A 26739-nucleotide genomic window follows, 5' to 3' on the forward strand; every position below is an offset into this window, starting at 1 on the left:
AAACAGAGGCCTGTCAGGTTTCCAGTCGCTGTCTCGCTCACTGACTCTTATGGTGTGCTGTGGAAACTGCAGACTCGATGTAGAGCCACTATGGCTCCCACCCTTAGCACAGGGCCACCATATGCTTTTCATCTTGCATGCAGGCACTGTATATGCAGTATTCTGCATAAACCGCACCTTCAGTCCCCCACCACTACCACCCACACCATACATACACACACATATATGCAAGCACACACAGATAAAGACATTGCTCTTGTAACCACACACGTGCACTTGTACCCACACACACACACACACACACACACACACACACACACACACACAAACGCATGCACACACACACGCACACAAACACACACACAAACACACGCACACACACACGCACACAAACACACACGTCCCTCCAGTGGTCCATACCGGCCGCAGCTCTGTGGAGTCCCACTCCAGGTACTCCGCCACATGCACCATCTGATTGATGATGCGGTCCAGCTCCTGGAAACACAGGAAGGTCGTCACCACCACACCTCGGTGTCTTTTTTTATTAAAGGGCTGGTTCTCCTAGCCAGACAGTCATGGACCTTAAGTTATCTATGCAAACAAGTAATTGGACTCTGCCCATGACATTGCTAAACCAAGCATCCCCTCATTAGCACTCCTTAACAGTGGATCTTCTTAACTCCTCAAACTCAACTTAAATAGCAACAGGAGCTCATCGTGCCATCCAGGAAGTTATTCAGAAAGCAGAAAGCAAAGCCTCCCCTGTGATTAACAGTTTCTGGTGAGGCACCTCACTGTGGCAATGATGCCCAGACTCCGCTGACACAATGACATCACTGCTACCAATGATCCCATACACACATCAGAGCAATAATTCTGCACTGTACCCTGAAGCAAATCAATGGAGCTTTTATGGGTGCAGAGACCTAATGATCTAGCAGCGCAGTTTTTGTTCAAAAGGCTGAGAAAAGCTCTTAACCAATATCATCCTACACATAACGTTTACTAAACACGAGGACGGCATGCTGATGTTGGAGAGGGCCTATAGATGAATTTCTTTCCAAAAAAATAATTAATTTAAAACAATGTTTTTTAGATACTTTTAAGAATCTAAAATGTAAGATAGTTTTGATTTGTGTAACACTTTTGTGGTCACTGTATAATTCCATTTGTGTTATTTCATAGTTTTTATGTCTTTACTATTATTCTAAAATGTGGAAAATATTAAAAATAAAGAAAACACCTCTATGAGTAAGTGTGTCCAAGCTTTTTACTGGTACTGTATGCATCAGCTGACCTTTTATCCACTTTGGTCATACAGTTTGGCCTGGAGCCGCTAATTGGACGGACTTCAGCTTAGCATTAAGGAGACAGAGATCTGGGAGGACTTACCGAGCTGTCCAACAACCCGTTGCCGTCCGTGTCGTACAGTCGGAACATGACTGAAGGGGAGCAGGAGAAGAGAGACCCCGTCATTCAGCGCCCACTGGCCCCCACACACATGACGGTCATACCTGGATCTCTCCAGGAGGGGGCAGTGTGAGAGTGTCTGAGAACCCCTGATGGCATATTTGACCGCAGGAGTTAAAACGGAGGATTAGCACATTAAGTGTGTGGATATAGCAGGCTGAGAAAGTGATTGGACGCCGAGGATCAGGCCATCAGGGCTTCACCCTGCTAATGAGAGCAGACGCTGAGCTAGACCGAGTCGTCTGGGGACAGCTTCCCGACGGCACCGGCAGGCCACTCTCACTGACAGAGTGACTCCAGGTGGCATCGGGTGATTCACAGAGCAACAATCCCTACCATGAACCTAACCTCAACACCTGACCTTGTGGTGATTAGGGTCACTTCTGTGAGAAGCAAAACATGACATGGGGTACTTTTGATGAAGGAGCAGCTAATCTTAACCCTAAGTACTAGATGGGAAAATAAGACACTACACCAGGGTCACTGCACTGAGACCATGAAAGTTTTTACAAAATATCCACACTTACTTAAAATACAACATATTGAAACATGTTTTTAAAGGATGTGTCAGATATTACACTTTAACGCAAACCTATAACACATGCCATTTTCTAATATATATGGAAGTATATTACATCCTTATATTACATCCTTAATTTAATGAACAAAGTCAATACATAACTGATCAACAATGAACACAATACAGAACTATACTGTCAAAAGCATTAACGCCCCCCTCAGTGCCCCCCTCTCCCCTATGTCTCTCACACTCCAATTTGTCCTCTGGGGTCCCCCTCTCCAACAGGGACAGGTAGCACACAATGTCCTTCAGAAAGACCACCTGGGGTGACGGCAGGGGGGCCCCCTTCTGCGGAGACGGGCTCCGGCGCAGCGACGTGCGCTTCTCTGCGCTGTTTCGATCTGCGGATCAGAAACACACACGCAGCCGCAGTGGCAGATTACAGCACAGGTCAAGGACATGACTACCGGAGCGTGACGCAGAGGGCACGGAGAGGTCAAATTGAGCTCGTATTTAACAGCACCATGGCTTGCTCAATGAGAAAATAAAACCCATGGAGAGGATTGGTTGGAGCAGCCAAGCGTTATATAATCAGACTTATGGGAGCCATTTAGTAGATGCGCGCTTGACTCTGTTCACAGCTAAACAGGTTGTGAACCTCTCCTGGGGTTCATGTTCAAAAATTAACTGACTTTTTTAACAGGATGCATCAATGTAACTTCAACCTCTAATTTGCTGTAACTGAATGACAATAATATGGTGCACTACTAATGTTTTTTCAAACACCAACTCCATGTGACCTGTCAATTATTGGATATTTTGCCAGTCACCTTAAATGCTCATTAGGTTTGTGTAGCAGCTCATTTGTGGAACAGTGGCTGGTGTACTGGTGTTACGGAGAAAAGAAACAAGGAGCAAGACAAAAAATAAAATCAATACATCAGTCGTTTAAAAAGCAACCTTCTTTCTGGCGTGTTAATAAGCGTGGCAGGATCAATACAAATGAGTCACTCCACAAATCATTATTTCTACTGAAAACAGTGTGCATAAATCATATTCTCTAGAGCCACCGGGTACAATGAAGTCAATACCGAGGCCTTATATTAGCAAGGCTTGTTTGCATTAATCGATAGAAGGCCCAGAACAGCTGTATCAAAACTCCCATTCGTCCTGATGAAAAAAAAATTCTAAAGAAGATATTCAATACGAGTGTGAAGCTTCCTCTTCATTTTGAATTTCCATAACATAGAGGGATACATTTTCCATGGGTGTTCAGAGTTGCATGGTGGTCTATTTGAACATGCAGCTGTGTAAAATCCAGCAGCCCATTCAGTCTTACCTGGGGACTGGGGCATGAGGCGAGGAGAGGCGGGGGACTTTGAGAGGGCCAAGGCATTGTTCCCACCGCCTGAGGGTTTGGGTTGGGCACAGGGTGACCGGTGGGCACCGGCTGGCGTGTGGCCCCCCGTCCCTGAGCGCTGGGAGGAGGAGCGGGAGGAGCAGGGGGAGGTGGTAGCTCCCGAACCCGACGCCATGACTGCGGCGGCCTGCTCCGGTGTGTGGCGGCTCATGGCTGTCAGGATGCTCTTACCGTTCATTCCTGGGGAGAACAACGGGGGGAGGAGACGATCAGAGAGAGAGAGAGAAAGAGAGAGAGAGAGAGAGAGAGAGAGAGAGAGAGAGAGAGAGAGAGAGAGGCACCAACACAACACGGGAGAAGAGAGAACATCGGGTAGAGGATATTTTCACTGGAATGTTACAGTCAAAAGAGGACGCACTTTAAAGTGGGTATTACACTCTCACAGTAATGTGTGAAAGAGAGAGGGGCACAGTGCCAGCGCTTCACTACAGACAAATAGGAGAGAAAGGGAGGGAGAAAGAGAGATCTTTGTCTGCACACAATGGCTTGACCACATGATTCACAGCATTGCTGGAAAGGAAATTACTATTAGGTTTTAGCAGCGTACACACAGGTATAGGATACCGAAATAAAATAAACCACATTACATGAAACCATGAACCACAAGAGTATTCCTAAACTACTGGCATAGACTATTCATATCACTTACACACAACTTTTACTTCACAACAACACACACAAAAAAGGCTCTCAAGGAAATGATGCCAGACCACAGTGACAGGAGAAAGCTTGTCCTTTCTAAGATGATGTCACACTACAATTGTGTGGTACCTGTTATAGGGGCACAGGCCACTTCTGTCTGTATAGAGATGCCAGCATCGATCGACCTAGGCTCTGCAGACAGAGAAGGTTGAAAGACAGAGAATGGGCGTGAGGGAGGGAGAGGGAGAAGAGGGAGGAAGGGGGGGGGGTGAAAGAGTGTGAAAGAATGAGGAGGAAATAGGTACAGTATGCAAGTGGCAAGATGAGTGTATTGCACACAGTTCCATAATGATTATTGACAGGACCCACAGCAGAGACTGCAGTCGTTCCTCCACCAGTCTCTCTAACATTTTCAGTTTAGTGATATTTGTGGAGGCTACAAATTCAGTGTGCTTGGCACAGTTAAACCAGTAGGGAGCTAGGGACCTCTGCGATAAGGATTACTACACATCAAAATAAACCCATCTGCACTAATTAGACCCAAAGGGAGAGGGAGCAGCTATAGAGTGTGATCTGTACAGCAAAACTCCTGAATGCAGTGCTCTGAAAATTCTGATTTCCAAATTCCAAACTGGAGCAATCCGCATGACTTGGACAGGAACATAGCAATACACAAAAGTGTTACCATGGTAAGTGGGACCAATGGGAAAACAGCTCTTGGGGGGGTATGGTCATCCTTTTTCACATAGCAGTGAAAGCAAACCTGGGAGGACTACACTGAGGCCATAGAGGAAGGACAAAGGAAGTCTTGGATCAAGTCTATGAGGGGGACTCATTCAAATACAGGGAGAAATGAGAACTGCATACAACTCAGCCTTTTTTGTCTCAGGTAACATAGAAATGAGAGGGTACCGATCAGACCACTCTTTCACACTCGCTTTCTGTGTCCCTGAATTCCTTTGCATCAGTGTCAGAATGTTGACCAGTTTTAACCCATACACAAATTAAATAATTTGGATTGAATCTCAATGCAAACAAAAAAATAAATAAATAAAATAAAATAAAAAGCAAAGAACTTCTGCATTGGTAGTAAACTTATCAACAGTTTAAAGGCAAAAGAAAGTGTTCATTTTTATCCCTTCCATGGGTGTGTTTTAGTGCCCACAGTAAACACAGCTCTGTGATGCCCTGATTCAATCCCCTTCGGAATACACGTAATTAAAATAAATTAGCAGTCAGCTTGAAAGTAGTCTGATTGTTGTTACTGGATAAACACAAAACTGGGTCAGCATATCCATGGAACGTACACAGCAGTGTGGTATACTGGTTAGGAACAGGGCCCTTGTTAACCTAAACGTTGCTGGTTCAGTTCCCTGGTGGGCACTGCTGTTGTACCCTGGGACAAGGTGCTTAACCCAAACTGTCTCAGTAAATATCCAGCCGTACAAACAGACAACACATAAACACTGAAGGGATAGTAGTGTCTGCTGTGCAGCTGTAATATAATATATTCAGGAAAAAATGATACTCTGAATTGTTCTTCTTATGGTCATGGAAATATACATAACCAAGGAAATCACATGTACCATGAGAGATCATACTTTCATGTCAGGCACTCACAATTTAAAAACTAAAGACAAATCGATACTAAAACATAACTGCAAAAATAAACAATAACCTGTACACACTTGCTTTGTTCAGTTTCGGCACTAGATGGAGACACAGACCATACTAATCAACAGTGCCTCTCTGCATCACTATGGACACCATGTAAAGAGCAACAGCAGGGAAATGCAATATATAAGGCCATTGTGTCCGCTCAGATGGCCATGTGCTGGGATGGAAACCACGCAGCGCCTTTTTATATCAAAGAGTACGACTCTTCCCATCTGTCTCCTCCTTCACCTGCTTTATGGCGGGCTGCGGGCAGCCTGCTTTGCAATGGGTGCCGTGCCAGGGCCCGAACGGGACTATAGATAAACCCATATGGCTTTGGAGGAGATCCAGAGGCTGCATTTGCAACTGACAAGCTGCGGGCTCAGGCGGCATTGATGGAACTAACCACCAAAAAACTTGGCAGGGGGCACCCACTTTATTAAAATCATGATGCTTAGAATAAGTGGTGGGAGGACTAGGGAGGGATATGACTGGATATGGCCAGCCTGGAGGTACTGTTGTAGTAAGTGGCCTTCTGAATTTGGTTTGCATCTGAGAGTCATACGTTACAACATGCTGTTGCAGTGCAGTTGTGATGCCTCACACGAAGACAGACCAATTCTGGCCATGCTGTACATCCTAGCAGGAAATTAGGAGCAGCACCAGCAAGGGAAGATGGAACTTTTACACACTTTCTCATTCATACTGTTCTGTCGTATTTGGCAACCAGCCCAAACTCTTCTCTTCCATTCCTTGGTCTTGTTTGTAAAGAGAACAGAGGTGTTTCCACTATCAGCGCTATCAGGCAGGGGGAACCATGGCCTATGGGCCACAAAGCTGGCTGGGCTCCCAGTCAAATTTCCATTGCATCCCTTTCCAAAGAGCCGCTCCGGGTGACCACTCGTCCAGAGATATTAAATTTCTTAAGATAGGGGACAGTCTCCGGGTACAGTGAGCAGGAGGGTAAATAGTCGATATACTGCCCACACTGAGGCTGATAACAGTATGAAGTGTTTGTTTTTGATCTATTCTCAGATTATATGTACTCATAGCTAGAATTAAAATAATAAAATAGCAGTTAGATACAGAGTTCCCACTGCCTGTGTTAAAACTCCCCTTTTCCTCAGGCGGTGACTCATTGTTGAAAAAAAAGCTCTTGCTCCACTGGCTAAACTTAATGTTGGCTGAGTGACTACGCCAAATAATGCCGAACTTTTAAGCAAACTGCTATTTTAATATTCTAGAGAGCTATCAGTACATATTTAAGAGGTCTAATCAGATGATAAATCAGAGATAAAGTACTTTAAGTTTCTCAGCGTTTAATCAACCTAAGAGGAGATCAATCAGATAAATAACAGCCTTTTGATTCTCTGCCTCTCACCTGATTGGCTGTGTCTTGACAGAGGGTGCAGAAATGACACCCTTGGTTTGCAGTTCCTGTTCATTAGTACTAACTGACTTTACGGTCTTTTGTTCAAAGTTAGCATGACCAGCTCAGCATGAGTGGGAAAAGCTGGAGGGACCACTGCTCTAGTTTGTGGTTTCTGGTTCCAGAAAAGCAGAAAAGCAGAAAAATTAAGGACTGAGCTCAGGACCAGTTAGGTGGGCGGGGGTGTGCATAGTGGCAGCAGTGTAGCATAGTGCTTAAGGAGCAGAACTCGTGACCGAAAGGTTTCGCGTTCGATTCCCTGCTGGGGCACTGCTGCTGTACCCTTGGGCAAGGTACTTAACCCACAGGTGCCTCAGTAAATATCCAGATGCATAAATGGATAACATTGTAAAAAACTGTAACTGATGTAAGTCGTTATGGATAAGAGCGTCTGCTAAATGCCAATAATGCAATGTGATGTGTGCAGGTATAGGCAGGAGCAGTCAGGTGGGCAGGGGTGTGCAGGTATGGGCAGCTCATACCTAACAGCCCTGCCCCTGCGCGTGGCACACCGGGTGAGCTCTCCCCCGTCTTGCTCTTGAAGGAGGTGAAGAGGTGCTGGCACAGCTCCTCGGGAATGTCGTTCTCCAGGTAGGTCTTCATGAAGAGCTGGAAGCCCTCGTAATCGATGGGCTGCGAGAGACAGACAGACGGGGGGAAGGACTGTGAGGAACCGTCAGGTGGAGTCAAGAGGAGCGAGTGACACCAGCGGTGAACTGGGGGCTTGTCTCTCCATAAATGTTACTCTGTATCTGTGGAAAATGGAGGCAAAAGAGACAGCAGTATGGAGTGGCGATTGGGGCACTGAACCTCGGGGGTCCAACCTTGGGCCTTGGGTGGGGGGCGAAGCTGTGGTACCACTCAGCGAGGTGGTGTGAGTAGTGTAGATGGGCTTTAGAAGTGGGGCGACTGGTAAGCAAATGAATAATGTTAAAATATTTGTTAGTTTTTCATGTAGGCGAAACATACAATACAATGTTCAATGTCAACATCTATATCTATGTAAACAGTACAGTTAGCTTCTTTAAAGCCAAGGGATCTTACGTGAGGATGACAATTGAAATAAAATGACATTCAGATAAAAATCAACATAATCTGCTCACTCAGGCAAAGTAATAATTAGGGGGTTCTACTATGAAGTAATAGCTACTGATTTAGAATAAACTAGAATAAACAAATAGCTACTAATTTTCCTAGACAGAGAAATAGAAAAAAATGGTAGGTAGTCTCAAAGACAAAAAAACTGAGATCCACCCACATTTTTTCCACACAGTCACACATGTCCACATATAGTACTGCTGTATTTTATCCGTTTAATTTACGGCATCACATGTATAGTGTAAAAGAGATATTCTCTAAAGACAGGCTGCTTTAAACAAAATGGCAAAACAGAATTTGTGATGAACGCGAGACTAAAATTTCTATGATACAACAAGGAGGTGCAGAACATTCAGATCCATTTGTTATTTAGACACCTTCCCCAACAGAAAGGACAGCCTCCCTTTGGCCTGTTTGCACTAGTGCATCTTCCCAAGGGTGCCGGAATTATGTGGGTTAAAATCCATCTTTTGCGTTACATAGACTGGATGTCAAGTGGACATGGCCAAAGATTGATAAATAAAACAAATAAACGAAAGGAAAATCTGACTACCCAGTTAACGCGTAATACTCTCACAAAGTTGCTGGGATGTCACAGCAACGTGTTCGCAAGGGGGGGGGGGGGGGGTGAGTCCCAAGGAGGCCGAGAGGAGCACAAGGACACATGGCTGACACACATAAGCGCCGGTGGCTGGACATTCGGTGACCTCTGACGCGACCAAGAGAAGCTTTCTCTTCCAAAGGACAACATGGGAAAAAAATGAGCAGGGTCACGTCAGGGCATGCAGTCTGTAGACACAGAAATCACAGGGCATGCAATCCCACACAGTGGTGGCTTACTTGGCTGAGAACGTCTTGCTTCTGTTTGGCAGTTGGGGGATGGGGGTGGAGAGGGAAAGAGGGGGTTAAATCCGAGCGGTCAGGGGAAAGAGGGGGTTGGGAGAGGGGGTGGGGGTAAAGAAGTTATACCTCAGTTCTCATGGCCCGCTGCATGGCCCCTCATGAATCATTCTTCTTGTTTTTTGAAAAAATATTTCAGAAAGTTAAAGTTTACAGGCTAGTGTATATTGTGTCATGTACAATCATGTCGCCAAATAATTACATACAAACAATTTCGTGTAATAATGATGTTAACAACCAAAAGTAAGTATCCAAACAGATTCATATTTGTCAAATGCACTAGTACTTGTTATAACATCTACTGTAAGATCCATGTGTTTATAAGCATGTTACTAACGATTTATTAGTCAATTGTGAAGTGCAATAATTATGTTATGAATAAGGTACGTTTTGAGTGACTCTGTCCCCAGGAGTATGTTGTAAGGATGGTGGTTTGCTCATTCAGGCTACTGTTGGATACACTGGGATTTAGGCACACTGAATGCTGTGCAGCATTGTTCAAATTGCTCTCTGTCTTTTCTCCTTTTTTGGCAAAACCACTGGGTTTAATTTTCTCAGCATCACGAACCAGGCGAATTGAAAAAAAAAAGAGCCACAAGTTTAAGTCATGCTTTTCTCACAATGGAAGAGTATCTAGATTAATTGCATACGTTTTTTTTGTTTTGTTTTGTTTTGTTTCTGGATTGATCCCCTACCTGTCGTTTGCAGAGCAAATGCTATAAAATCAATCAAGAAAACAGAAACCAGGCCAAAACAAATGAGGAGCTAGTACGAAAGAAAACTGTCCTAACTGCCATTGACAGAGATTTATTGGTAAATTTGCATACCGCTGAAGACTATGCATGTGAAGGGTTCAATACTGGAACTTCAGGTGATGTATTCCACCTTGGATACACAGGGTCCCCTTTCCTGTATTTACACTATTTGGTCTAAACACGTTTCCAGCATGCATTTTTTCAGCTGTAACTGCGTGAGTGCTGTTGCATCAATATATGCAGAAGGAGGGGGGGAGAAAGAGGGAGACCGGCACACATGCGCTTTAAGAGGAATATACTAAACCATTCTCTCTGCAGGGCTCCGCAACAGCCAGCCACTGAACCATCTGCTGGAACTGATTACTGCATTAACTAAACCACTTCAGCTTACCGCCAAAATTGTGAAACTGTTTCTACTTGACAGCTTGAGAGACGGAAAACCTGTTACTCTTGGGACCTCTCAGACCAGAGGTGAGTAGCCCCGGGCTACAGGATCTCATGTTAATTCAACCCACCCTATCAGACAGTTTTGTGAGCCGTTCCCCAAACAGACTCACTTCGGGCAAAACCCATTTCCAGTGGTTGTCTCTAGGCCAGGTCCTAAGATGACATTGTTACATCACAAAGCACAAAAAATGTACTACAGGACAGGCCTATTTACAGCTGGGTCAAGGCAATGTGCTTTAGGACATGAGTGATTCCCCAGCACCATACAAAGCAGCTGCTTCCGGAACCTCCAGACTCCAGGTATTTACAACCCCACTATGACATCACTCACCCACGACGAAGAAATAAACCCAATCTCCCCGAGCGATGAACAGGGTGGCACTGAAGGCATGTCACCTCTGTTTTGGGCTCACTCCAGGATGTGGAGGAAGGGGGGGGTGAGGGGGGAGGGGATTTATGAGCTGTAGCTGGCTGATTGACGAAGGCAGCACGCTGCCACTCTGTGATAATCTCAGTGGCAGGTTCCATCTTCTGACACCCCTGACAGTAATTCTACCTGTGATGGAGCTCGCCGTCGGGCTGCACGGCGCCACATACCGTCAAGGTCGTTATTCACGTCGGGGGGGGGGGTTCCACAAAGACAGAGGGAGAGAGCAGTGACCTGTCAGAACCTGGCTGCCCCCGTTGCCACAGTGATGCAGTATACGATGTGATGTCACTGTGAGTCAGGCCCGAGGAGCTGATGATATGGGTGAGAGCTGACACACCCAATTCTCTAAGTCAGGGCGGGGTGGGACCTGAGTAAACCTTTCGAGTGACGGATCACAGTCAGTTTCTGCATCAGTGAGGTCTGCTCTCGGCAGGGTTGTAATGTGGCGTAATGTCTGCCCCTCTGTCTCCTAACGATGTCGTTAATCAGGTGAGCTCGTTAAAGAGCCCGGGTTGTCTGTACTGTACCTGCTCAGGGTTGTACTTGGCAAGGACACCGTCTCCGTGAAACTCCTCCAGGACATCTTTCAGCTTCTTCGTGGAATCTGAGAAAGATGTAGATAAAGGACATTAAAAAACACGCAATATTAGAGTTGCTTTTATGCTCCTTTTAACAGAGGTGTTTTTCAATTCTGTCTGGGGATCCACATATGCCATGTTTGTTTTCACACACCATTTTCCCAGAGCAAAGAGAGCTCATCCACCTAACATTACAACTGGAATGTAATTTGAAAGGCCCGGGGCTGTGGTATCATTACAGTTGGATGCAGAGTGCAGGCCTGTGAGACGCTGCGGTCAATCTCTGTGTAAACAACACAATCCATAATGTCACCTCAGCATACAGGCATGTTAGACACACGGAATACAATCTCAATGTTCCACATCAGTCAATTACAAAACTGTTCAAATTAATCAGCAGAGAAAACAGATTATCGGTGCTCTGTAAATTCTAAAAACAGGAGGCTTATAATTGATGCAGCCAAGATGAAGATCCACCAGCATTTTAGATATCATTGGTTTGTGGATGACGCTGTCTGTGATTCATTTCGACGCCACCTGCCCCTCTTTAGACGGAACACTGCGTTTTGTTCTGCAGAGATGCTAATCCCGCCCCTGTGCCCACCGAAGTGTCATGCTTCTAATGACTACCCATCACATGTCACTTTGCGGTCTCACCATTAGGTGTGAAAACTGCCGCTGACCCCAGTCCATTCACACATCTCCTGCCCCCCAGCACTAAAGACCCTTAGCGTCAATAATGGACCACTAACATAATGATTTCGGGCATTGTCATAACCATCATCACAATCACTGTTAAAGTTTATCTCGTTTTAATGTATGTCAAATACTGTAAATGTCAGATTTGATTTAATTTACTACAGACATACACTAAACTCAAGCGAACTGATCAATAATTTTTCACTGAAATACATCACTACACAACCAGGATACAGTCACTAAGCTGACACATAGTTCTCTAATGGATGTTGACCTTTTGACCCCTTTCTTTATGCACTCACTCACACACACACACACACACACACACACACATGCACATACACACACATATGCACACACACACGAAGTGTTAGTCCAACAGGGTCACTACGCTAACAGCCAGTCGCGATGGATCCCAGGGCTCACAGCTATGTGCAAAAGCCTATTAACAGCTCATTCTAAACAGCGGACGAAAAAACCCCTCTACTTGCTACTCACAAAATGGTGTCATAATAAATAGGCCTGCACACAGCTTTGTCTTACAGTGTGGATACACAGCCCAAACTCATCCAACTCAGTCAGACACATTCATGAATGAATGTGAATAAACAGATTCCAGCGCTTCTGATGACACCGATGTCCATCACTGACAGAACACTTGCCACTGAACCTGAGGAAGAAGCTGCAACTGGTTGCTGTCTACAGCTGCTAGGGAATGTTCAAAATGAATAATGCACCAGGCGCTTCTAAATGTTTAATGTGTAGACACATGTCAAAAATAGCTTGGTGATTTCTTTTTTTTAGCAATAAGCACCCAAGGAAATGAAAAGGTATGTGTTCCTGTATGTGTCAGTGTTGTTCTCGAGTGGTTGTTTTCGGGTAATGACAGATTACAGGAGCATTAACGGATGAGGTGTTCGAGAATTACTAGGCTGAGACTTTGCTAGGCTTTAAAACGCCAGCCAACCAAACTGAACTTGGAGTGCACTTTTCAGATATGACATGCCGCTGTTCAAATGGCCTAAATTGTGCAAAAAGCACAGAGGAAAACAGACAATCAAAACATTTCAAGCACCTACAAAAATAACTTTTTTTCCAGAAGAATGAAAAAACAGGCATGTATTTTTAGCTGCTGCCTTTTAAAATTTAGACTGCAAATATGGGAATGAATGGTCCTCTGAGTTGAGAGATTCCTCATGGTACATCACAAAAAGTCACTTTCTCTGCAAGCCAATGAAGGACAGCATGTTTTCAGCACATCACTGGCACCTTAACTGCAGACCATTCACTTCAGGTTTCTCTTACATATTTTGGGAACATATTAAATATATTGAATATATTAAACAATATTTATTTCTGAAAGTAGATCCGCTCTCCCGAAATAATTCCACATCATGTCTGGTAATCTAGCATTGTGATTATTGGGATTGTTAGAATGTTGTTTAGGGATTTCCTCTGTCACATTTCCAGCTTCGAGAAAATTGTAGTGATATTATGCAGGAAATGACTTTTTTGCGTGAAATATTTATTTTATGTTATTACAATTACAGTGGCTGAATTGGCTTGTGAAATGGTGAGAAGATTCACACAATTCCACAGGTTGTTTTTTTGTTCTACTGCTGCAATGTATACAACCTGATACAATATAAATTGACATTAAAACAGAAGACTGAGCCAAAAAGCTGAGAATAGTAGGTTTTCTAGCTCTCTCAAAATCACTGAAGCTCTCAAACTGAAGCTTTCACCAGATTTCACTGGTCCCTGCAAATGCATCCTGTTAATTTTGCAGTGTTGGAAATGTCAGTTTAGACATGTTTGTTCCTTCACCTAAATTGCGAGGGCGGTGTTACAGCAGCATTTGATGTGTTCAGATATGTGCTTTCTCAGACGTGTGTTTTGCACAATGACAGCAACTCAAAAACTGGAAAACTGATTACCATTCATTTATCACACAGCCAAATTCGAACGTCGCCAACAACATGACAGCGCCGCTGTTGCGAGAAACGTAACAACTCAAACTGGTGCACCTGCAACGTGATGTGTGGAACCAGGATATGGAGCCTGTGCTCAGTCCTGATTTGCTGCAAGTCCTGTTGCTCCTGCCTCATCGAAGACTCCTAGGGTCATTTGCAGAGTGCATTTTATACTTACAGTTGCTTACCTCAGAAGACAAATGAAACAGGGCCAGTCATGGGCAAAAAATGAATGGACTGTGGAGTTATAATCACTGGGGAGTTATAATACTAATGAGAACGGTATATTGTTAATTGCTGAGGTGCAGAATAAATTCCCAGGACCTTGAAAGAGCTTATGGATAACCAGGGAATACGTACAGCCATCATCCATTTATTAATTATGGGAGTTCATACGGTCCATGCGTGGTCGAGTCTCACAGCTTCTCATCATATCTACAAGTTATAACACTCTTAGGAGAAACGTCAGCCTTTGACTGTTTAAACACGACTCAGCCCCGCAACACTGAAACTCGTTTATGGGGAGGGGTACATTTGGAGCCAAAAGGATCAGGGGTGGAGGTACTCACACTCGCTGTACTGCTGCAGCTGGCTGAATTCGGCCGGGCTTAGGCACACCCAGCTCCCGTCGCCCATCTCGACGGCCGCGCTGTTGAAAGGGGGGCGGGGGTGGGGGGCACTGGTTATCCCTGGGTGTACTTTAAAATACCCCCAGAGAGGCCTAGCATCATCCCAGCCCCCGTTTCCTGTGAGCAGGGGGCAGGAGGGACCACGCGGGAGCGAGGCGTGGGGCTCGCCGATCCCCAGACGGTCACGGGAGAGACTCCCACAGGGCCTTCACACAATATCCACAGCCAAGTCTGAGAAGCACCCACTCAGCTGCTCTGGGAACTGGCAGGAGAGAAGGAGAGAAAGAGAGAGAGAGTTAACAAACAAAGAAAAACCAGGTTGCCGAAAATTTACTTTAAAAAGGGTTGGGAAAAGTACATGTAAGCTTGAGCTCTCTTCCCAGTACTCCACTGCGGAAACTTCAAATACCAATGCATTTTGGCCAAACTGTCTGTGAATTGTATGAAATTAGAGGTGACATATTTGATCAAATGTGATTAACTGTACGTAGTCAACACAGTCAAAAAACATTTTATAAAACATTTTCTGACCATCTAGGCCAAGCATTCTGTTTTAATTTCATGTGCTCCGGACTTCTGGTAAAATTGTGTTAAGTTCAAGTGTACAGATGTGGTAGTCTGACAGAAAATAAAACACCTTGTTGCAGTCATTGCCATGCACACTGCCTTGGAGAATCAATGCCTTTTTCAACATTAAATTTCCCTGGACCTGATATGGAATCAGTGAAGTATAAAAACTACAGCAGGTACTTTGTATAAAAACAAACAAAATTACCAGCTGTAAAAAACCTAAAACTGAACAAAAATATTAAACATACCACAAGTGAGACACCACATTAAACAATTGTGTGTTTTAAATGGTGCCCAAACTCTAAAAGCACTGCTTATCTAATGGGAACAGTATATTGTTAATTGCTGAGGTGCAGAATAAACTTCCAGGCTCTTGAAAGAGCTTATGGATAACCAGGGAATTATGTACAACCATCATCCATTTATTAATTATGGGAGTTCATGTGGTCCACGCGTGATCAAGTCTCATGGCTTCCTGTCATAAATGACGAGACAAGAACTCCTACCAAAGAGTGATTATGTCACCAGACTGCCAGCACTTCCATCGTTTCATAAGGATTTCTATTTTGTCAGACCCACTTTGAAATCTAAAAATGGACAGCAGACTAATCCTTATATTCCTACAATGTGAGAAATCTATGCCCGTTACAGGACCATTTCACTGGAATTATTTATGTAAAAGTTTACGTTTTCATGACCTACACAAATCTTTCATTGTCCCCTTACAGTCCTATTCAATATCATAATTATGAAAAACGTGTTTGCTTTATAATACCCAGGTGATCCAATTTGACTGTAGAGGCAAATCAAAACGCAAGTCCATACGCATTAATTGCCATCTCCCACCTTCAAATATTAAAAAGAAAAAGTGCATCTGCAGAAAGGAAAGAAAAAAGCGGAACATGATTTTGTTTTTAATCTATTTTCCCTCATTTCCGTAGAGAGCTAAACTAATTTTAGTGGGTTATTGTAGAACATTCCTGTTTCCACATTTTCCATAATGGATATTTCAATAAAAGGCATATCCGTGTGGACAGTATTGTGTGGTTAATGGAAAATTAAGTACACATTACGTAAGCACTATGACATACACTGCTCCTCCTTTACTGCAGTACTTTATCCCCGCTTCCTTTTAGTTTTGCCTTTTATCACAAAATATCAGACACTGGATTAAGCTCTTTTTCAGAGAATATCAAGCGTTTAAAAAAAAGAGAGAAATGAAAGATCACTCAGGGGCAAAAGGGGATTCCTGACAGCTGGTTTGACTCACTCTCTCTTAGCGGAAGACAATGCTCACGACAGAATGTATTTTGAGTGCTCTCCAAACAAGGCGAGAATCAAGGAAATATTTGTCATTTAAGACAAAGATGAAGGACAAAAAAGTGTCATAGGGGTCTCACAAGCATCTGCTGCTGAGGGATACTATCTGTCAAAAAATTATAGGGGATTGGCTGCACCTCCTTGACCAATGAAAATAGGACTAAAAAATAGGACTAAAGTTTAGAGTATGTCTATGTATACAATGTGGGAAGACAAATTCAATCTTGGGATGGAATTACTGCATCAGAAATATTCTTCCACCAGTGCATCTGCCCAAGAAGGCAACAGATGGTCTGGGCACCAGGGAAAGCGGTCTGTGCCCTCGTGCTCACATGGAGCAATTCTTGGAATCATCTGAAACCAGCAAAGTGCTTGAATGATGGCGGAGGTGGGCGAGGATAAACACATCGTGCTTTCCTTCTATTTTTCTAACATTTGGGGAAGCCTGGCAAGAACAGGGTGTTTTTGGTCACAGCGTAATCAAATCTCCCACATGCGTTTGATTTGGACAGCATCAACGTCTAATTAAAGCATTGGTCATGTTACCGTGCATCTGTCAGGCCAGTTGATCCTCCCAAACCAGGGACTGGCACTCCCTGGGGACAGGCAAGCACTATTCCATGTTTATTACAGTGATATAATCTCACTAAAAGACATAAAAACTGTTTCATATTTATATCAAGGGAAAGCTGAGATTCTTTTCTCTAGGGAGGCTTTTCTCACCATAGTGCCTTCTCTCTGATGCTTTGAGAAATCAAATACTTAGCCCTGTCCCTGCCAAAATCACGTATCCATCACAGTGCCTGCCCAATCTCTTCTTGTGGTTGCTATGTACTGTGCAACAAAATCTAACAGTGGTCCTCTCCTTAAGTGTAACAGTCAGTGTTAATCTACCAACTGTGGTTTGCCAGCAAGACAAAAACACAACACAGCTGGTTCAAAATCTCAGTGATTCAACTGATCCAAAATTTCACTGGTTTAAATCTCTCTATAAAAAAGACAATAATAAACAAAATGGAACATGAAACCAGAAAACAAACTGTGTCACAGAAACCATCCCTCTTTTTGTTCTTTTGGCCATTTTTGTTTAGCAACAAGCAATCCTACTACACAACAGCAGTAGCTGCCCTTCCTCCCTAAAACACTGATGCACTCCACTGTATTACTGAATTCACTAAGTCATATTATTTATGAAATTATTTGGCAGACACTCCCGTCAAGAGAATCTTGCAAAGCATCATGGGTGAGAAAAATGAAATATATACAGTATCACACAAAAAGCAACAGCATAAGAGCAACATTGCAGCTGTGTGTTCACAAGGAAACTGCTACTAATGGATTGGTCTCCTTCTTCTTGCATGCGTCAAACAATCATTTATCTAGTCCTTAAATTGGTATAAGGTCATGTAATCTCACACAGCACACAAAAATAAATTTGGATGCGAAGGAACTAACATATATGGGAAGGAACAAATATCCTCACAAAGGTCATTGAATCCTAAATTAACTCTCAACGGAAACAAAGTTAACTTATTCTGATGTGGTTTTACCACTGGACATAGCACCATAATAGCTAATAAGCTATGCTGATAGCAGATGATATCACAAGTGCCCTTAATAAAATACAACATTTTGCTGCTCTCCTTGTTCATTTATGAAGGGTATTTGACCTCATTGACCATGAGCTGTTAACTAGACTCACCAGTATTGGTTTTGGTGATAGGGCTATTAGTTGCTTCAGGAATTGTCTTACAGATAGAACCCAATTTGTTTATGCAGAGGTCTTTGAGGTCAAAGTCATTCCTCTCTCAATTCTGTCTCCTGTTTTCTATTTTATAAACAATTTAGTAGAAGGTATTCAATGAGGAAAACTACATCTCTACGCAAATGAGCCTGTCATTTATACAATGGCTCCAGCCCTGACTCAGGCTGGTAAAGATCTCCAGAGTCTTTTTGAGTCATTGCAGGCCAGTCTACATGATCTTAAATTAGTCTTAAACACACATAAAAAAGAACAAATTTATGACTTTCCCATGCCTGATCTTAGCTAACTGAGAATACCAGTGTCTCATTCTCATAGGGTACACCAATACAAATCTTGCTTTTCCTTTGAGGCCAGGGAAAATTTAATAAGTACGTATAATAACTTATGTGTGCACTGTACTCTATATGCATGCTGCATCCACAGTACTACAAAAGCTCAATTTAGCCTATTGCGCTTCATTATAATTTGTTCATTATGATTACAAACACAACGTCTCAGTCTTACACATAACTGTATTTCACATCCAATGGCAGACTGGACCTTGCTGTCCGTTTGGAGCCAGTGAAATCGCTACATTGTTATTTACAAGGCATTGCTGAGTTAATTCCCATCATGCATCAGTTATATGTTACTCAGCAGTTGCTTCCCATGTTCCCGGAGCATGTTCAGAGGGAGGGAAAACTGCCATTTCCTATTCTGTTGCATGGGCATGGAGCAACTTGCAACAGCTTCTGAAATTAGCAGAAACTTTAGAACCTTTGGGCAAAATTTCTTGAAGAACGTAATTGCTTTTCATTAGGCTTGACTATTTTGCTACCTGGTCTCATGGGATATACGTACCTCTGAACACCATGAGACCAGGCTGCTATTTTGACTCTGTCTATGTATGACTTTGTATACTGGTGTGTTGGTTTATTGTGTATTGTTCATTTCTGTTTTTTTATTTTTGTGTATATTGCATTCTTGCTTGCTGTCTTGGCCTCCCTCAAAAAAAAGATCTTTTTTTGTCTTAAGAGACTTCCTGGTTAAATAATGGTTAAATAGAAAATAAAAATCAATAATCTGTTATGGTTATTATAAGTAGTATTAGTACCCATTTGATTAACAAAAGCCTGCGTGAAGGGGGATTCTTACTTGCATGTGAAATATGGCAAGGCTATAGAAATGTGTCAGGATGTTTTTGGGATGTGCTGAGTAGTCACTTGTAGTCACTTGTACTTGCCAAAGATACTTTTGTGGTTTAGATGTAAAAAGTCATCTGTTTCATGTGGTTTGCAAAGCATGAACAAACTTTTCATTTTCTGGCTGCTTTTAATCTCATTATTTAATGCCTTACCACTGGGAAGGTTACGAAAGTTTTAACATTAATCAAGTAAATGTGTATAGCTAGCCAAACATATGTTTTCATAACCAGACTCTGTTCCTCCATGTTTCTATGTCACTGTTTTCTTTTGTAGATTTTAGTCTTTAGTCCGTTTATTAGATGCTGTACACAGTGTTGTTATCATCGTGTGGCTACACATAAATGTTTGGATGCAAAGTTCCATTTTTCTGATCAATTTCCGATTACAACTGTGAGTATCACATCACTGATCATTTGTACGTACAGTCACACTGTAAGGAGTAAATGCCAAACCATGCTACCGTTATTTGGCAATCTCCTATCAAGATAATGAAGCAGCCTGTGCCAGTTAGAAAAGGTTGGCAAGCGTTGCCTTTGCTAAACAAAAGTGTTTGGACGAGTAGTCAGCTACACAACTGATGTCGCTTCAAACGACATGACAGCAACCCATATTTTTACAAAACTTCAACTGCCAAATTCAACAAAAAAGCCATTTTTTTGTTTGTGCTCACTGGCAAACATGAAAGCTATGCATCTCCTCACTAATGAACATTACTTGCCAGCAGCCAAGTGCTTACTACAGTATTACTTTGCAAGCCATGCCAGTCACTAAGCACAAAATATGGTAAGCATGTACTGAGTTATACTTTCCATTCCATTCCTACATCAACCATCTACTGAATCATGTTTCAGAAGACAGACACCTAATTATTGAACTAAACTGCAACAGTCCATGAAAAGTGGTATACTTTGCTAATAATTTCTATATATGCCATTTTCAAAATATGTTTCGAATCCAGGATGCATTTACCAACACCATAAGAATACCACAAGATACGATTTGCTTAGCATATGTCAGGATTATATTATATTTACAATGAAACATTGCATTTTGGATGTGGTTACACGGGAATGTGCAAATATAGGCAACTAGTACAACAATTATAGACTGTAGACTTTGACATTATAGGTCCTAAAATGACTCATATTTTACAGTGTGGAACTAAAGCAATGGAATACCTTTGTAAAGACCTCTCTGAACTCCATTGACGTTGACGTAGCATTGACGTTGCAAGAAACAGTAAACTGTTTAAGAAACAGCTGCATATTAAACCTTAAGCAAACGCCTTATCTCAAACACAGTGATCACTGCAGTTGCATTCTTGTTGTTATTATTTTTCTCCCAAATTTTCATATCCACGTACTGGAGGAAACATTAGCAGACAAACAGGGGGAGCTGTCCGCCATAACAGCCACAAGGAGGTTTCCCAGCCCGGAGGAGAGGAGCAGCGTTATTCGATTATAACATCAAGCTTCCTTTTAGCTGTCTGTGTCCCTTCCTCCCTGGCCTCCACTGAGTCAAGGGCTGTAAACCAGTGAGCCTGCAGACACAGTGTAAATCCACCCAGGCACCAGAAAGGTAATCGATGGAACGACTGCATGGATCTGTGAATCTGAGACCAAGAGGAGACGTAAGTGCGACCCAGCCCTCTGGAGATGGACCAGCTCTTCCACATATCCTTTCTTCTGAGGCTGAGACACATAAATCTGTCCTTCCGTGCTTTCCCTGGACAGCACTGTAACTCATGTCAATGCTCGAAGCCAGCACAGCTTTGTGTAGGCAGTGTATTTCTCCCCCATTTGGGCGCCTGTCAAATCAGTATGCTCGCCCAATTCTTATCTACTGGCCTTTAGACTTTCTTGAGCTTCATTTGGAAGACACAAAATTTGCGATCACCCATTCATGTGTAATCAAACAGCTGGGCACAGCCATATGGCCATAAATCTCTGTGACAGATCCACAGAATTATGAAACAAATTTTACATTTGCATAGGTGGGTTACATTGTACTTGTACTATTTTGCACGGAGAAACATCTGCAAACCGAAATTTGATAACCGTTGAGAATGTGATTGCCCAAATTACGTTGCGGATGGATCAATGTAAATATTACAGGTGACATTTAACGCTTGGACAAAATTCCAGCAATGGCATCTGTTCTTATACACAATCAGAAGAAGAAACACTATAGGAAATTTGTGTGTAACTCGTACTGGAAATAATTCCACAGGCAGCTCCCAGATGTTGAATTTTCAATGTGCAAGAACAATTTACACCTTGGTTTCAATGTGAGAGGTCAAGTGAAATCCTCCTGCTATACAAACTGCTACAGCTGCCATTCTGAGCGAATGTGAAAGAAAAGTTATGTCAAACTGTGATGCAAGAGTCATTGTTTATGTTTATATAGTTTATGTGCATTTTTCCAAAAATATGGAGCTGCCTAAACAGAATGAAATATGAATTCAAGCTTACTAGCCTTAACCAGTCCAACTGCCATAAAACCGCATTGATATCTACCAGTGTGAAAGTTATTTTTATACCCATTGATACACTACCAAAATTGTATCTTTTATGCAAATATTAAAAAAGTAAAAAATGTCAGTGCCATAAATGTACATTTGAATGTACAGTAATTTAATGCAGAGCATTAATTTCAATACATATTAACAAAAATGTTAAACATTTAAAATACTGTAAATCCTCTGCTTTGCTTCTAAAGTATTTTCAAAAAGCAGTGTTTGGTATGCATTTCTTAATAATGCACAATCAAGGAATACAGTGAAATACAGTCATTATAGCACTGATGTGTATGAAAAATGAATACGCATGAATATGTACCTGCTGAAAATGATCAAATAGAGAAATTAAATTCAGAGACACTGGAGGGGAAACAAAAACAAACAAAAAAAAAGTTTTTAAAATCTTTTTTCTGTTCTAGTCTCTGAATGCCTGACAGGCCCTGTGAAGAAATGTCAATTCCCGCAGCATGGTCATTCCAAAACTGTGCACACCACAAAGCAGCCCATAGTGGATGCAATCATTTAATTGGGCATCATTAATCTTTTAACATTTGTGGATTTAATCAAATGGTGCAAAGGCAGGCCGGACTTGCATTAAACTTGGAATAGCATTCTGCAAAAGAACGCTTTTGCACCCGATGATGCTTGGGATTTGGACTAATGATATTAAAATTTTCCTTCCGCATCAATTTATTATCAAAAACTGAGGGAAAAAAAGCGACATGATAAATACTGATTGGACTAGAGTCTGTAAGTGACATAATTTGGCGTTTGCCCAAAACGGTTACAGCAGCACTTCAACAGGCTGAGTGGAGCAGGGATTTTTGTACAAGTGCAATAATCTCCTGCAGGTACAGCACTGACGGAGGCAAACCCACAGAACTGCGTCAGAGCGCCGTGGTGGAACAGCACCACTGGGTCTAAAATGGAAAAATGAACAGCGATGTGAAAACAGAGAGAGGGAGCAGTGAAGCTGTCCACTGGGGCCCAAGGTCTGGGATCCATCAGACAGAGTCCGTCCAACTCTTGGGTCAGGAGCCGCGGTAGAGCAGGCGCAAAAAACACAAGCCAGATCATCCTCTCGTGCTAATACCCCCTGCTGTCCAAAGCGTCTGTCCCGGTGCTGGAGAGAGGTTCCCCCTGGCACAGCAGTTCATTCATCACATGTTTTATGAGCTCCAGTCTCATCCCTTCTGCAATTGTCTCCCCCGCTTATTAGTTTCTGCTCCGAGTTGCCAGACGACGTGAGAGAGCTGGAGTGGTATGCAATAATGGGACGACTGCACGGTTATGAGCGTCTTTGGACGTAACAGATGTTAAGATGGAGGGAAAGACGGCTGTAAAGCGAAAGGGACTTCAGGGTACTCCCTGACCTCACCCACTGATCCAGGATCAGCTCGCTAAACACTAATTCCAAAGCAAACCGTTACGTGGAATAAAAGCTTAAGCTGATCTAGGGACAGCGGTTAGGAGCAGAATCTATGTTCATCAATTGAGAGAAGGGTATGATACGTGTGTGTTGGGGTGGGGGTGGTGGTGATGGGGGGAGGGATGTTGCGGATGTTCGGGGCACGTGTGGAGCAACGGGACAGGGCCTCCCCTCTACGCAGAGAGGGATTCTGTTTTCTCAGGTAGTTGCCTGGCAACCTGACGTCACTAGTGCTTGCTGTGCAAAGAGATGAAACAAGGGGAGGGGGGGGAGGGGGAGGGGGAGGGCCTCGTTGGTCAGGGCAGCACTGTGTGAGTGTGTGTGCGTGTGTGTGTGTGAGAGAGAGAGTGTGTGTGTGTGCGCATATTGGGTGTGCTTGCGTGTGCGTGTATGCAAGAGCAACCAGAGAGAAGTGGGAGGAGACCTGAGGTGACTCATCACCACGGTGACAGAGATGTAACAGAGCCCCCCCCATCTCCATCAGGCTGACAGCAGAAGCACATGACAGCACCATGTGCTACTGCTACATCCCAATAGCAATGAAGAGCGAAGCTTTCCACTATTTGAACCTATACACAGGCAATGTGCGGCATTACTACGCACGCTACACAAACCACACTTGTATACGCTTTTGCAAGGTAAATTTCCTTACAAATTATAAACTGCAATGCTCTGCTATTTCCTCATCATTCAAAATGATCCTCAATTAGGAGAGTGATCGATCTCCAGGTTCTAAATTATTGATAAGTGACAAATTCCATCATTTGGAGATGGAGTGCCTGTTATATTTGCAGCTGTAGTCCCCTAATGCACATATAGATTTCTACAGTACAATAGCATCAAGGCGGAAGAGACATCCAGGCAACGCATCATCCCATTGTTTTTCCTGTGTGCCCTGTACAATTAAAAATTGCAAGGCTCTTCCACAACTCAGAATGCAGGCACTTAACCACTTCAAGTCGAAGGACTGCCTTCAACAGACTGATTTACCTCCCTTGCCCCAGATCCAAGTGTATTTGTGGTTGAGGGTTGTGAGGGAGACACTGCTGGATATCAGCCTTGCAGGACTGGAAGACTGGAGACTGTGCAACTCTTGGATTGGAGCTTGGTTATGAGCAGCAGCAGCGCAAAGGACACATCCGAACTTAACAGCTGTGAAATGGCGCTGAGAGAATCTCCGACAATGGGGCACTGGTGAGAACGCTTACACAACACTCCCAGTCTTCCCAGTCTCCCCAGTGCCGTGAGAACAGCTCTATGAGAGCGGTGCTGCCGACGCCCCTTCCACCCTGCATGTCTCCTTTCCCCATTTTCACACCAGCAGAGCGCTGCACGGTTCTCCCAGCCACACGCGCCTTGCGGATATGCCCCTCCGGGGGAAATCCTTGGAAAACGTAATTAAGCCGTGTCCCTTGTCTTGTAATTACCGCAATGTATTCCGCCGCCTGATAGCCTGCCGTCACGCGGAGCCCTGAGCGCGCAGAGCAGATCTCGGGCCGGGCCTCCCTGGCCGTGGAAAAACCGCTTGTTGCCATGCATAGCTAACAGGTGACAAACTCAGGAAGGGACACGCGATTCCGGGTCCAAAGCAAAACAAAACACTTATATTCCAACGTGAGTTCTTCTGGTTCTGTTTTTGGATTCTGAGGTCAACTGCATTTCCTGCCCCTCTATGACTATAATGGCCAAGTGGCAACAGCTGTTGCAGTCGTGAGACAAGGACTGTTTCGCCAGCGGAACTGGACTGAACCAGCTGTCATTGTCCCCATTACGATCATCTCAAAATAGGTGGCCGTAGGAGCATAAATTCCCAGAACATTGTGGGAGGTCGGCTGGCGATGGAGATGGATTTTCAGCCTATGGCAAACCTCATAATGTAGTCTGTCCCACCCCCCAGCCACCTGCCATGTAAGATGCCCCCCCCCTCCTACAGACAGTCAGTGGGAGGAAATAGTTTCGTGGGTGTGGTCTGGCTGTCACAAGCTCCACAGCCTAATGTCCAAAATCAATGTATCTATGTAACACGACAGCTATTGATCCAGGAGCTGCTACAAGGAGGCCAATATAAAATGCAGCTGTCTCCCCTCACACTGGGGGAGATCGGCAGCTCATTTCCTGATAAAGCAACAGCACTGCATCTATGCCACGTCTGTGTCTCTGTTCAAGCAAGCACGTGCATGTGGGCACACACACAAACGCAAGCACTCTCTCTCTTTCTCTCTCTCTCACACACACTCAAACTCAGCCACTGACACAGGCACACACAAACACATGGTCACATTGACAGACACACACACATTCATGCAATTATACATACACACACACACACACACACTCTCCAGTCTCCAATGTATGTGCACACACAAACACATGTACATACATTAATACACACACAACATTTACACAATCCCACATCCACTTACACGCTTACATAGGCATACACAAATTCATTCACTGTCTCATACACAACACTTGCACACACAAACACACACACACAGGCACACGCATACGCACGTGCACGCGCACGCACACACACACACACGCACGCGCACGCACACACACACATCCACAAACAAACAGATAAATGAAAAGCTCTGATTTAGCTCCTCTTCTTAGGTATTCTGTTCCAAAAGGGAAAAAAGCACAAAGAAAGCTAACACTAGCATTTGCCATGCCTCCCCTCCTGGATCAGGGTTATAATGAGTTTCACTGAGTCATCACCAGTGCTTTCAGAAACAGAAGAGTGCCAAGGAATGGACACCTCTCTGTCTTTTTCAGCCTTCCTGCCTGCAGAGAAATCGGCCGGTATTTTCTCGATGAAAGGCCATGTTCACAACAAGGGCAAAAGCGCGAGATGCTGCGCCGCTCTCACTCAGCGACGCGGGTGATGGGGGGGAGCACAGAGAACCTGTCTCCTCACGCTTTCGGTTTCCTCACGCTGTCTCACCTGCTTCGTCGTTTGTCGTTACAGGAAACCGGTGCTTCGCCCTACCTCCACTTTTGGTCAATTAAATGCTCTGCACTCCGCAAGACCTGTCTCGCACAAGCTGTACGCTCCCCCCCCCTTCCCTCTCTGGCACTGAGGCCTTCCAGCCCACATTTATTCTTGTACATGCTCTCTCTCTCTCACTACACAACAGTACACTTAGCCATGTCTTGTTCTTTTCTAGGTCTCAACTAAAACTTTGCTGTTAGAATCCTGTTACACCACGCTTTTTTTACATCCAACAAGCCAAACCATTTTCATTTTTGTCACTCACCTTCCCTACATTCTTAAGCCATTTAGGCAAGCAGGACATTGTTGGAG

At 43.7% G+C, this 26739-nt stretch overlaps 1 protein-coding gene across 3 annotated transcripts in view; it reads right to left on the reverse strand.

The window, feature by feature from the left end:
• Positions 1-26739, reverse strand: part of LOC118789065 (diacylglycerol kinase beta) — a 90095-nt gene that overhangs the window by 52968 nt on the left and 10388 nt on the right. The window contains exons 2-10 of one of the 3 annotated variants that reach the window (XM_036545368.1): positions 14587-14908; positions 11295-11371; positions 9076-9096; positions 7620-7770; positions 4182-4244; positions 3330-3590; positions 2239-2391; positions 1393-1442; positions 421-495 (exon numbers count right to left, since the gene is read on the reverse strand). In XM_036545368.1, the coding sequence (XP_036401261.1) occupies positions 421-495; positions 1393-1442; positions 2239-2391; positions 3330-3590; positions 4182-4244; positions 7620-7770; positions 9076-9096; positions 11295-11371; positions 14587-14653 (918 nt within the window). In that variant the 5' untranslated portion in view covers positions 14654-14908. The remainder of the gene's footprint in view (positions 1-420; positions 496-1392; positions 1443-2238; positions 2392-3329; positions 3591-4181; positions 4245-7619; positions 7771-9075; positions 9097-11294; positions 11372-14586; positions 14909-26739) is intronic. The other 2 variants (XM_036545369.1, XM_036545370.1) reach the window with 2 other exon arrangements.

The sequence above is a fragment of the Megalops cyprinoides genome, chromosome 14, assembly GCF_013368585.1.
Source record: "Megalops cyprinoides isolate fMegCyp1 chromosome 14, fMegCyp1.pri, whole genome shotgun sequence".
NCBI lineage: Eukaryota > Metazoa > Chordata > Actinopteri > Elopiformes > Megalopidae > Megalops > Megalops cyprinoides.